At 42.6% G+C, this 14,256-nt stretch overlaps 1 protein-coding gene across 1 annotated transcript in view; it reads left to right on the top strand.

Annotated features, from left to right (window-relative positions):
• Nucleotides 1–13,799, top strand: part of PAX4 (paired box 4) — a 97,454-nt gene extending 83,655 nt beyond the window's left edge. The window contains exon 10 of the mRNA XM_073624000.1: nt 12,957–13,799. Within this exon, the coding sequence (XP_073480101.1) occupies nt 12,957–13,234 (278 nt within the window). The 3' untranslated portion in view covers nt 13,235–13,799. The remainder of the gene's footprint in view (nt 1–12,956) is intronic.
• The last annotated feature ends 457 nt before the right edge of the window (nt 13,800–14,256 follow it).

Genomic DNA, 14,256 nt, shown 5'->3' with positions numbered 1-14,256 from the left:
TTAGCCGAGTTCCAAGATGTATTTTTTTTATTGGCCTTTGTCAAGCTGCAATACTTTACCTGTTTAGTACAAGCTTCACAGATGGAGACCCCCCTATAGTATACACTGGAGCACCTGTGTGGCCCCCTAATAAAAATGGTGTTCTGGTGTCCCACACTAGTGCTCCAGTGTCCAGATGTGAAAACAGCTGCTCAGTGTCCTCTCCTTACACAGAATCTAGTTGGCATTTCATTCTAGTAACAAACCCATCTACACAAACAAATATTTGGCATCCAAGTAGGCCCAAAAAAAATGTGGGAAAATGCATATGGCCTAAACAATGGTGTTTTAGAGGCCGAAAGAAAAATGTTTGATACGAACGAATAATGGGCCCATGAACATTAAAGTTGCCCTTTTAAACGTTTCTATTAAGAAAAGCATATGGAGCAGCACGAACGCAATAAAGACAGAAAGAATAGGAACACAGCACAACTACTTACTTTTTTGCAGCACTCTCCGGATCTTTCGGTACTGCTCTGGCTCTCTTAACTTCAGGTCCGACCACCGCTTCCTGAGCTGATCTTTCAATCTTCGTACCCCGAAATTCTTGTGAAGGCTTTTGACCACTTTCGCCATGATCTTTGCCTTTCTGATGTTGGGGTTGGGGTAAGGCCCATACTTTCCGTCATAGTCGGACTTCTTCATGATGTCGACCATCTCCAACATCTCCCCAAAGGACATATTTGTGGCCTTAAAACATCTCCTTCTGGATCGGGACGTGTCTGGATCCGGGCTTTCCTCCTCCTCCTCCTCGTTGCTATAATTAGCACACACCTGCTCTAACTCCGCCATGTGCTCTTCCCCCACTGCGCCGAACGAAAAGGGGCGGGGAATAGACTAGAAAGAACGTCAGGGGCGGGCAGAGTTACACACATGCGCAGTGTGTATAAAGCATAACACGCGTGCATATTACGTACGATCTGTGAGCGGAGGAAGGAGCATTGGACGCGCCGATCAAAAGAACGAAGGTAAGAGACAAACTTGTGCCTATACTGCTTCTACATTGAAGCCTATATTGTAACAAGATTAGGAGAGTTTTGTCTGACATTAGGCTTTGTCTTGTGTTGTGTCTTGCAGTGAACATGGATATCTTAGTGAAAGACAATGACTTCATGTCAGTATTCATAGATATCTTAAGGGAGCTGCCCTGTCTGTGGGAGATTAACCACCCCCATTTCAAGAACCAAACAAAGAGGAAGGCAGCACTGGTGCAATTGTGTGAAATTGTGAAGCAGGTGATCCCCACGGCAGACTTCACCTATTTAAAGATATTAATTGGTGGCCTGAGGAGCACATATCTAAGGGAGCGCAAGAAAGTCCTGGATTCACAGAGATCCGGAGCAGCAGATGACATCTATGTCCCCAGGATGTTGTACTACGACAGGCTGCATTTTCTGGCAGGCCAGACTGGACCCATGTCATCACTCTCCAGTCTTCCTTCCACGCTTCCTTCCCCCCCGGGTGAGGCTTCTGACGCCCAACCTGGGCCTTCCAGGCAACATGTGGAGGAGCCCAGATTGAGCCAGGTATAGCATTTCTCTAAATATTTCAGCTTGTCCAATCAATGATGTTAACTAAATGTTAGTTTGGAGTACTAATTTAGGATTGTGATTGATGAAGCAAAACATTACAACCATGTCCGTTTTTCATGCACAGGGAAGTCTCAGCCAGGAGGTGGCCAGGCCGAGCCGGCTGGCTGATCTGCAGGTCCCCCCACCCCCCTGAAAAGAGAAAGTGGCAGTAGGAGGAGTGCCCTAGAGGAGGCTACCGGAGGACTCTTTTGGAGGGCTACAGAGGTCCTGGGAGCACGACAGACCGTGGAGGAGGACATTGCTGCCGTCATTGCCTATAAAATGCAGAGGATGGAGGAGGGCCAACAAGTCATGTGTGAGGCGCTCATATTGGAGGCTCTTAACAAAGGTATGAGGGGCCAAATGACAGCTCAGACACACCTTTGCGATGGTCCTCCTCCTGCAGGTCCTCCTCCTCGTCCTCCCTCTCCTCCAGGTCCTCCCAGTCCTCCTCCAGGTCCTACTCCTCCACCTGCCACATCTCCAACTGCACAGCCACAGCCGGGAATGAAGCGTGAAAGGAAGACCAGAAAGTGAGGACCCTGGATCCAGTCTGGTCGGCCAAAAGATGCAGCCTCTTGTGGTACCACAGCCTGAGGACACAGATGTCATCTGCTACTATCCGGATCTCTGCGACTTCTGGACCAGACTGCCCTCCCTTACATATGGACTCCTCAGGCCACCAATTTTGATGTTCAAGAATTGATGTCTGCCGTGGGGGTCCCAGCCTTCGCTAATTTCTCATGTTGAGCCAGTGTTGCCTTCCTCTTTGTTTGGTTCTGATCCCTTAATAAAGGATTTTTGTTTTGAATTATACTTGCCTATGTGTGTTTTACTTCAAAAAGGACAGTTTTTTTGTGAGGATTCAGGTACATTTCAAATATACAATGTGAAATGAACAAGGGACACCAACAACAAACAATCTCCTTGAGATTAAATAATAAAAGATATCAATGGTGTTGGGGTAACTTGACACACAAAACACACACAAAAATATTCTGGAGGAAAAATAAAAATAACATTGAACAAAGATCAGCCTTTAAAAAAATACAAACATTAAATCCAAAAAAAAAGGCTTAAAATCCCCAAAAAAATTAAATAAAAAAAAAAAAAAAGACTGTCAGATGTGACAACTAATAAAAATATATTCAGGGAATCCCAATAAAAAAACAAAAATAAAACTTTGTGAGAAGTGTGTGTGAATATGAGCATCAAAACTACCTAATTCTTGTCACATTATAAAGAAGAAGAGAGTGCGCTGTATTAAACCATTTTTAACATTGCAGCGTGACGAAAGTGCTGTATCCATTGCGAACGCAAAGTTTACCAGACCGAGCTGTTCCGTCTTGGAAATTCTTCTGAGCATGCGTGGCACTTTGTGCGTCGGAACAGGCCACACACGGTCGGAATTGACGCGATCGGATTTTGTTGTCGGAAAATTTAATCTCCTGCTCTCCAACTTTGTGTGTCGGAAAATCCGATGGAAAATGTCCGAAAGCTCAATTTTGGTCTCATCACTCCAAATGACTTTGTGCCAGAAGGTTTGAGGCTTGTCTCTGTGCTGTTTTGGCAGCAGGATTGTAAGCAGGATACTTTGTGGCATTTGCGTAGTAATGGCTTTATCTGCCGACTCGAACATGTGGCCCATCTTTCTTCAAGTGCCTCCTTATTGTGCAACATACCAGGAGAAAATAGTGATCTCTGAGCTGGGTTATTATCGGAAGTAGCAGGTGGCCTGTGTTCCATACAAGTGTCCCATAAACCTGCATAGGATAAAGGAAGCAAAGGAGGATCTCTGCATACTATTGCTATCAATTACAGGCTTATTTTTTTAAGCCCCTAAGGTGAGGGTACACCTGGTGGGGGTCGTGTGTGCACAATGCATGAAGACACAATTATCACATGGTTAATTAAAGAAAGTGGAAAAATGGACTTTCCAGGTACCAATCATAGAAAATAAACAATAACCTTTTTATTAACAATTAATACATAGAGTCAAAAAACATTTAAAATACTGCAAAATAATTTCGGTAGCAACTAAACCTCTCCATGGATCATGAGTGTCAAAACCATGCCATAATAGATGTATGACTATAATAGGTTATAACATTCAACTAAGCGCTACATGTTTTGCTTCTTCAGGAGCTTGATAAACATTCTAAGGAGAGAAAGAGGCAATAAGTAATTATAACAATTGTAATGATATATAGCATAGATATAACGCCTCAAAATATGCGTAGATCACCGGGACTGCACCCAGGGGTGGCCATATCCTATGACGCCTTTGTTGATACCCACTAAACAAAGCACACTTGATCCACATTTAGCACTTACAGGATCACAAGCTACAAATTTTCCTTTGGTAGTGACCCAAATTCCTCACATATAGAATTAAAAATTATTGATCTCACTCCATACTTCTTTTCACAGGATGATCTTGACCTCTTGAAATATGGATTACATTTTTGCCCAACATTTCAGTTGGACAAGTATGATACTATTAAAGATCTTTATCTATTTACCAGAAAATTAACCTACAAATTTCTGTTTAATCATGATCGGATAAGTTCCAAACAGGATAGGGAACTTTCGGAAAACATTAAACATTTTTTAGTGCTGAGATGAGAGCAGCTGAGAACGCTCACAGCTGATTGTGCTCCGACGCCTGGCTGATTCACTGATGACTGCTGACTGATGTCTGTCAGTGCTCCGTTCCCTCTACTTTATGCTACACCGAGCATCAATAGCAGTGCATTGAAGACTGAATGAGCCGTGATCGAGCCGTGACAGAGTTGTGTCCTTCTCTGCTGGCTGAGCTGAGCTGACTGAGTCTGAGCTGGGAGCCGGGCAACGTGACAGAGACGATTCCCCCTCTCTCTCCTTGTTGTTCTACCCGCTGTCTTACCTACACTGTATGCTCCGTAATAAAAGTTGTGGGCTGCCAGAACCCTCTCTACCTGTACCCCGGAAGGTCTGTGGATCCCTGTGCCAGAAGATTTTCCCTCTTTGATCCATCCTGCATTGTACATCCTGCATCCGAGAGGTCCTTTTTTTTTTTTTTTGCTGCCATCACAGGATACAGTCAGGTCCATAAATATTGGGACATCGACACAATTTTAATCTTTTTGGCTCTATACACCACCACAATGGATTTGAAATGAAACAAACAAGATGTGCTTTAACTGCAGACTTTCAGCTTTAATTTGAGGGTATTTACATCCAAATCAGGTGAACGTTGTAGGAATTACAACAGTTTGTATATGTGCCTCCCACTTTTTAAGAGACCAAAAGTAATGGGACAGATTAACAATCACCCATCAAATTTTCACTTTTTAATACTTGGTTGCAAATCCTTTGCAGTCAATTACAGCCTGAAGTCTGGAACGCATAGACATCACCAGACGCTGGGTTTCATCCCTGGTGATGCTCTGCCAGGCCTCTACCGCAACTGTCTTCAGTTCCTGCTTGTTCTTGGGGCATTTTCCCTTCAGTTTTGTCTTCAGCAAGTGAAATGCATGCTCAATCGGATTCAGGTCAGGTGATTGACTTGGCCATTGCATAACATTCCACTTCTTTCCCTTAAAAAACTCTTTGGTTGCTTTCACAGTATGCTTCGGGTCATTGTCCATCTGCACTGTGAAGCGCCATCCAATGAGTTCTGAAGCATTTTGCTGAATATGAGCAGATAATATTGCCCGAAACACTTCAGAATTCATCCTACTGCTTTTGTCAGCAGTCACATCATCAATAAATACAAGAGAACCAGTTCCATTGGCAGCCATACATGCCCACGCCATGACACTACAACCACCATATATGCACTGGATATTGATAATAAATATAAAAATAAGTGTAAAAAATAAAAGCTATATATAAGTGGAATTATCCTGCAGCAATATGCTATACATTAAAGTGCAAAGTGCTATACCATATATAATCTAACATGTATCAATAAATAATAATCCATAAACAATCCAAACAGTGATAAAAAACAACAAGTGATAAAAAATCATTTAAAACCAATCTGAACCACTATAATAAAGTGTCCAGCATTGGTGTGCAAAGTGTCCAATTAGTGAGCAGAGTGATGATAGAAAAAACAGTGTCCTAAAAAACTCAATATAGTCTGAAAAAACTGTGATGTGTCCATCCAATAAAATGACAATATTCTTGATGTGGCAAGTGCTCCCCATCTTCCACTGCACCCCCAATCGTGCCTTCACTCACCAGAGTGCCCAACCCCTGCAGGGGTAACAAGCGTGTAAGTTGAAATCCAGCAGTGATGATCCTTGGCGACAGTTCTCAGCCCAATAGCCGTCCTTCCCTTCTCTGATGTCGCAATCTCCTCTGATTGATCCCCAGCGTTAAGCATCCATATGTTATAAGAAAGAAGTGAGCCTCATAGTGTGAATCCAAAAAATATTTATTAAAAAACTTTAAAAAAAAAGGAGCTTACAGTGCTCCACCGGCCGGCTCAAAGCCGATAGCCGTATTGGCAGCGTGGTGTAGCGTGCATTCCACCGTCTGCCTGCCCGAAACCGGAAGTAAAATACAACAAAAGGAATCGACGTATGCGTATCACGTGGCCACGCCTTACGCGTTTCGTCATCAAGACATCATCTGAGGCGCCTCAGAACAGCTGAGCAGCCAATTGTCCCATTACTTTTGGTCCCTTAAAAAGTGGGAGGCACATGTACAAACTGTTGTAATTCCTACACCGTTCACCTGATTTGGATGTAAATACCCTCAAATTAAATCTGAAAGTCTGCAGTTAAAGCACATCTTGTTTGTTTCATTTCAAATCCATTGTGGTGGTGTATAGAGCCAAAAAGATTAGAATTGTGTCGATGTCCCAATATTTATGGACCTGACTGTATATACCGCTCCAGTGGCATCGGTTAGGGTCAATGGCCTTCAATCTCCTAGTTTTAGACTCTCCCGGGGCCTTTGGCATGTCATTTCCCAATGTTACCGGTTTGATTAGAGATGACATGGAGGACAAGATATCATTATATGCAGATGATCTTCTTTTTTTCTTGACCAACATCTGCTTATTCCTGCCGGCAGTAATGAAATATGTTAAGGAGTTTGGCAGGTTCTCCCGGTTAGGCATAAACTGGGAGAAATCCATGTTGATGCCCCTGGATCCCCTTCCAGATTCATTACCATCTACACTCTCTTATCTTAAGGTTGTATCATCTATAAAATATTTGGGTATAACTATGTCTGACTCCCCACAGTCATATATTGTGGATAATATACTTCCATTACTCTTTAGATTTCAAAATCAAAGTAAAACCTAGAATAAGCTCCCCTTACCGTTATTAGGTCGTATCAATCTAATTAAGATGATACAGATGCCCCAGCTTCTTTATTTTTTACACAATGCCCCGATCTGGATTCCCATACAGATTTTTATCAAGATTAACACCATATTTAGGCAATTAATATGGCGTAACAAAACCACTCGTATTAAACTGAAGACTTTACAACATCCCAAAAATGCAGGCGGGCTGGCAGTTCCTAATCCAAGGTTATACTTTTTTGCATCCCAACTACAGCACTTTGCTGGATGGGAGTCTGAACAGATACCCCTTCCTGCTCGAAGATTATTTTCTTATGCATTTAAGGGTAGACTACCACTCTATGTTTTAGATGGTGCAAGAGGGGGTGTCTCGCTTGCCGATATGCCTACCTGCATGTTAATGTGTAAAATATGGGATACAGTTAAAAAAATACTGGGTGTTTCCTATCCTACCAGATACACTCCCATATGGGAAAATGATAGACTTCCTCAAATTTTGGCTCTTAGAGGTTTTCAGAGATGGGGGAAATTAGGAATAACAACTCTAGCTCAGTTATATGAGAACGGTATACTTAAATCTTTTGAAGAAGGGGAGATTTTTCTCTACAATCTAATTGGTTCTATCAATTCTTTCAACTAAGACACGCTTTACATGCCCAATTCTCTTCTGCTCAGATAATTTTCCCCCCTATCCTTGTTCTTGATAAGATAGTACAGACAGGGTCAACAAAAGGTCTCACCTCTGCTACATATAGGGTTTTGTCTAGGGTTTTCAGTTCCTACTGAACTTTCCTATCCGCTCCAGGCCCAGCTGGGAAAAAGATATCGGCTCTATTCCCGAGGAGGTCTGGGATGATATACTCCGTTCCTCGCCCCGGGTGTCTCTTTCTCCGTCACACAGACTGACATAGATTTTTATCCTCCATAGAGTCTATAGAACTCCCCAATTTCTATATGCAATCGGACTGAAATCTGAGCCAGCTTGTACTAGATGTGGTAATACAGGTACGCTAATACATCTTTTATGGCGGTGTCCGAAACTCCAGAGATATTGGGCAGAGGTGATTGGTACCTTAAACGGGCTATTGGATATTAACATTCTGATTAAACCACTTATATGTCTTCTGGGTTATTGCGATATGCCTATTTATACCTCCTCTATCTGTAACACAATAAAATGCGCACTTTTTTAGTTCGTAGACAGATTCCTCTTAAGTGGACATCTCCCTATCCGCCGACTGTACCCAAGTGGATTTTAGATTTCAATAGGATTATTCTTTTTGAAAAACATACATACTCCTTAAGGAATTGAATTCCATGAGTAAGTTTGATGTTACTTGGTCAAGATGGCTTCAGTCCATGACCTAGGTACCATGTTTTTTGTCCTTTTTTTAAAATTTTTTTTTTCATATATATACTCCAAGAGCGGGGTGGGGGGTGGGGGATAGGGGAGGTCTTGTTGGGGTGGGGTGGTCTGGGGTTGATTTTTTTTTTCCTTCTGTTTTTTGGGGTTGTGTTTGGTTTATTGTGATTTTGTTTGTACAATTTATTTTTATTGTCTTAATGTTGTTTGGATATATAAAAAAAAGGATCTGATTAAAAAAAACCCCAAAAAAACAACATTTCACTATGGAGGAATTTCGGGCAGTCATAGATCCCATTCTCCTCTTGGAGGAGAGTGAGAGCTCTGGATCCACGACATCCATCATAGATACCGAAGAATCGGTATCCCACCAGTGTCCACTCCTACAAACAAGTTTAGACCTAAATCAACAAAATTTCCGGATCTCACCATCAATCCCCATATTTGGGCCTTTTTGATGGCTACTATCAGTGACATGAAGCACCTAGTGTTGGATCCTATTTATAAGACTGTATCTGTCCAGCAATTACAATCTATCACCAGGTTACGGAATCATCTGGACCTGGTGATTAAACAAGCGGACAAAGGTGGGAATATTGTCCTACTTACCAACAAACAGTATACTGAGATGTGCATGGATATTCTTGCTAACCAGTCCTGGTATCACAGGATTGTGATCATTTCTACTAAACGTTTCATTAACGAATACAAATCCTTGATAGAAGAGATGCTTTTCTCACAGGACTTATCGATCAGGATACCTATGCATATCTTAATATGAAATTCCCTCGATCAGCTACGTTTTACTCAATACCTAAGATACACAAGGACGCGCATGCTCCTCCAGGTAGACCTATAGTATCCGGCATAGGATCACTGACCGAGAATGCCAGTAGGCTTATTGATTTTTTCCTTACCCAACACGTGATACGGCTACCATCATATGTCCAGGATACCCTTGATCTCCGCAAGCATATCGAGGGCCTAGCTGACCCTCCCGGCGCCCTGCTGGTGACTTTGGATGTGGAGGCTTTGTACTCCAGCATCCCTCACAAGCAGGTTGTCGGGATGGTACGCACATTCCTCAGAGAGCAGGACCACCATCTTTGGCCATTTGGAGAATTTCTGTTGAAATCACTATTGTTTATTCTCACGCATAATTGGTTCACATTCAATGGCTCCTACTACCTCCAGGTGCAGGGCATGGCTATGGGCACTTGTTGTGCTCCGGCCTACGCCAATCTGTACCTGGGGGGGGGGTGGGAGTGTGACATTTTTCCAGTGAGGCCCTAGCCAGCCACACCAGTCATGCGTTGGTGTGGCTTAGGTATACTGATGACATATTTATTGTATGGACTTGCATACAACAAGCATTGGACAGCTTTGTTGATCTCCTTAATAACAATACAAACAATCTCAAATTCACCTTAAACAGTGATTTGCGTAAAATTTTGTTTCTTGATCTTCTAATTTTCGAAGACCATGACAATTGTTTGGCCACTACACTCTACCGTAAGGAGACTGCTGGGAACACCATCCTCCACGCCTCAAGTGCACACCCTACCACACTCATCCGTAGAATTCCCTATGCTCAATACATCAGACTTAGAAGGAATTGTACAAGTGACAGTGATTTCAAATACCACGCAGATCTGCTGAGGAGGCGACTCCTACTGTGTGGTTATTCAAAATCACTCTTACGCAAAGCATCTAATAAGGCACTTCAGCAATCTATAAATGCATTACTTTACAAAACTAAGGCTAAATCGTAATCTAATCCAACGGTAACATTTATTACTCAATATTCCTATCAGCAGCATCAATTGAGGGAGGTCTTGGCCAAACACTGGCATATCTTATATGATGATCCAACTCTTAATAAATACATCCTTGATCGCCCTGAAATTGTTTTCAAACGGGCTGTTTCTTTACGTGACAAACTCACCAAGAGCCACTATGCCCCTACCTGCGGGCAGGTTACCCAGGAAAAATGGAAAGTCAATATTTCCACTTTATTTAACCAATTGACATTTAGGACGTGGCACTGCACTACCTTAGGCTCCCACAGTTCCATCCTGTGTTGGTGCTTTGCTAACTCTTTGATTCACAGTTATCACATGGTTGATGTTAATATGGACTTTTGCTGTGTAGTTTAAACACTCATCAAGGATTAATTGAAAGACACAGAGCACAAGCACTTGATTTTCATTTATATGGACTGTTGCTGTTTAGTTTAATAACTTCATTGAGGACTGAGTGAAATATCACGGAGCACGAGAACTTTATTTATCATGTTTATATGTTGTTATCCTTTAGACATTTATGTTATATATAGTGTTTATTGGATTCATATATTTATATTAGTATTGTTTCCATATATATCAGTGCTGCACAGTGTGTTATATATATGTTATATATATGTTATTCCAATGTGGCTGCAAAAGTGGAAATGCACTTTAAGCTAGGCTAAAATAGCAAAAAGGGGCTGGCTGTAGGCTGGACTAATGAGGCAGGTTAATGGTAACCAGGTGAGTCACTGTGGTAACAACGAGTGGCTGGCAATTAACCGACAGCTGAGCAGCTTCTGAGCAATGAAAGAAAAAAGCTGCTCGTTAAGACCCATTTCACACCGGGGTGCTTTTCAGGCGTTTTAGCGCTAAAAATAGTGCCTGTAAAGCGCCTGAAGAGCGCCTCACAAGCCACCCCAGTGTGAAAGCCTGAGTGCTTTCACACTGGGGCAGTGCGCTTGCAGGACAGGAAAAAAGTCCTGCAAGCAGCATCTTTGGGGTGGTGGGGGAGCGATGTATACACCACTCCTCCACCGTCCCTGCCTAAAACAGGGGCAGGGGTTAAAAGCACCGCTATAACAGAGGTAAAGCATCACTAAAATGAGCGGCGCTTTACTGCTAATGGACCCGCCGCCTCAGTGTGAAAGGGGTTTTAGTAGTAGGAGCCCAGCCCTGAAACAAATCCTCTATCCCTCAAAATTTTCCTCTCAGCACAAATCCTCACCCAGCAAAAATGCCCCCCCCCCCATTATACACCCACAAGCCCAAATCCTCCCCCAGCACAAAACCCCCTAATCATCCCTCCTATCACAAATCCCCCCCTCCCAAAAAAAATTCCCTTCCTAGTACAAAGCGCCTCCCTCCAAATACCCCCTTCCAGCACAAATCCTCCCCCCACTTTCCCCATGAGTACAAATCACCCCCACCCCCAAATTTCCCCATGAGCACAAACCCTTCCTTCAGGACAAATCCCCCTCCTAACAGAAACCCCCCCCCCCCAAAATTTTGCCTCCAAACACAAATTCCCACAATCATTCCTACTAGCACAAATCCTCCCTGTCAGATCCCCCTTCCCCCCCAAAAAAATATTTCCCTTACCAACACAAATCCCTTCAAGCACAAATCCTCCCCCACTCTCCATGAGCACAAATCACCTCCTCCCCCCCAAATTTCCCTATGAGCGCAAACCCTTCCCTCAGGACAAATCCCCCCTTTCTAACAGACACCCCCCAAATCTCCCCTTCTAGCACAAATCTCCACAATCATCCCTACTAGCACAAATCTTCCCTGTCAGGTCCCCCTTCCTAATACAAATCCCCCCGACAAATATTTTTCTTACACCTGCACTTACACCTGCACAACCGCTGCCACCCCCCCCCCCAGGACTCAGGAGGAAGAGCTGGAGAGGAGAGAGAGCACCTCCTCCCGGTTCTGTTCTGCTCTCTGGATTTGGCTTGTGACAACCTGTGCTGAGCTGGCAGGAGTAGTGATGCTGCTGTCACTACCCCTGTCAGTTTGTAGGGGCTGGAAATCTCTGCGCCCCCCCCAACCACACATGACACCAGCGCTAGGGGAGCCCGCCCCTTCTGCAGCCCCCTCCTGTTCTGGCCCTGCCTGCATTGCAAGAGATCAATGCCTGGTAAATTTAGGAGGATAGGAATAAGTAGTAATACTTACCCTATTCATGGGCCCCCTAGGCTTCCTCCCAGTTGCACAACTAATTGCTCATAGTAGAGCACTGGCAGCTGAGGAAGAAGGAAAAAGGTTAGTATGACTGCTTATTCCAATACCCCTAGACAAAATAAGCATTTAAGCCTTACTATGTGGGGGAGGGGAAGGGGCGCTGTAAGAGTAATTTCAGATTTGAGTTCAGCTTTAACCTGGGAGGCTAGAGATCAAAAGTATAGTTAGGCCTCATGCACACTTCAGCTCAAAAATGCATGTTTTTTACAGGTGTTTTACTTTTTTTTCTCTGCCTCCCCTCCATATTAGCCTATGTGTCCATGCACACATAAGTGTTTACAGGAGTTTGGAGATAGGAGCATTTAGAGGCAGATAAAAAAATCACTTGTGCATCCATGAGAGGAGCGTTTTGGCAGAACAAATTGCCAAAACGCTCATAAACACATGTAAAGAGTTTATTCATTTCAATGGCGAGAATAAATTAATATTCTGGCCAATGAAATGAATGAATTCCCAAATGCTTGATGCACCTAAATGTGCCTGATGCATTTTTTAAGCTGCTTTTCTCCTATCAGGAGAAAAAGGTTTAGAAGAGACCCAGTGTGCAAGGGGCCTTATTGTATCTTGTGAAAAATAATCTGTTCTCTAACAAAACATATATAAACTATAATTTATATTGCTATGTATGTTTTTATGCTTTTCTCCAGGATTTTCCTCTGTTTCCTCACCATCATCTCTCACAACCAATGGCATAAAACCTTCTGATATTCCATTAAATGCAGAACTACCTGGCTTAGATGGAATACCACTTCATGCCTCCATGGCGAGACATCCACTGTCTTTTCCTGTTCACCACAGTGTCCCGATGCCTAAGAGTTACCCAGTATCACTACTAAATATGGACACTTATGGATTCCAGAGAAACCATCACAACGACCAGCCAGCATGGACATTTGAAGGATTATACTCTGGTTATAACTACTAAAATCAGGGGAAAAAACACATTCTGGCTACTGTATAAACACAGTTGAAACACACATATAACCTATCTCATCAGCCAAAGGGTTTGTAAAGCCTAGTACACACAATGAGATTACTGGACGAAGGATCGCCCATTTTTTTTTTTTTTTGCATGCTAGTCTCCATATTGAAAATGAAGAGGTTACTAAAGTTATGAAAATTCTTGTACGACAGAATAAAAATTATGTATGTATTATGTATGTATTGTTATATATTTTCGGATGAAAACTGTACTGATTAAAATAAAATTGTACGATCTGGTATCGTATGAGAAAAATGTTCATGTTTGTCCCTTCGGATAATTTTGGACAAAAGCTGTGTACTAACGATCAGATTACCATACGATCGCTTCGAAAGCGGTATTTTTTGTACGGTTTTCTGATTGTGTGTACTAGGCTTAATATTGAGGCCGTTTGTTCATTTCCTAATCTTTAGTAGGTCATATCAACATTTGTTTTCGACCGCAGTGATGAGAAAATTTGCAGAATGGAATTTTTTTCTTGAACAAATTAATTTCTAACAGTGTATGTGTTTTTCTTTTGGTAAAATCAATTCATTCCAAAATCAAACGTTAAAATCAAATAAAATCTTTTAAACGGCATTTAAATTTTCTGAGAATTTTAGTACAAATTTTCCCCCAAATTTTTGTTCAAAATTCTATCCATGTATGGCCTACTTAAGTGTGCATGCGGCAAAGCCCGATTATCTCCTAGTGTTGCCCTTCCCTCTCCCAGTGCAGCTGTACAGCAGATGACAAGAGGAGCATAGCAAGACTTAACAGGAACGGGGGGAGAGAGGGGTAGGGCACAGGACACCCTTAGGCAAATGCAATAGCAACTTGGCAGACTCCTTGGACAAAAAAATAGAACAAGGCAAACAGCAATACAGAAAAGGGGCCTTTAAGCTCAATTTTCATAGGAACTGCTGTCTCCTATAGCAACAACTTTACTCACAGTATCCCACTGTAGATTCTCAAGCTTAGCTGAC

The sequence above is a fragment of the Aquarana catesbeiana genome, linkage group LG03, assembly GCF_042186555.1.
Source record: "Aquarana catesbeiana isolate 2022-GZ linkage group LG03, ASM4218655v1, whole genome shotgun sequence".
Classification (NCBI taxonomy): Eukaryota; Metazoa; Chordata; class Amphibia; order Anura; family Ranidae; genus Aquarana; species Aquarana catesbeiana.
This window is presented reverse-complemented; position numbering and strand designations above follow the sequence as displayed.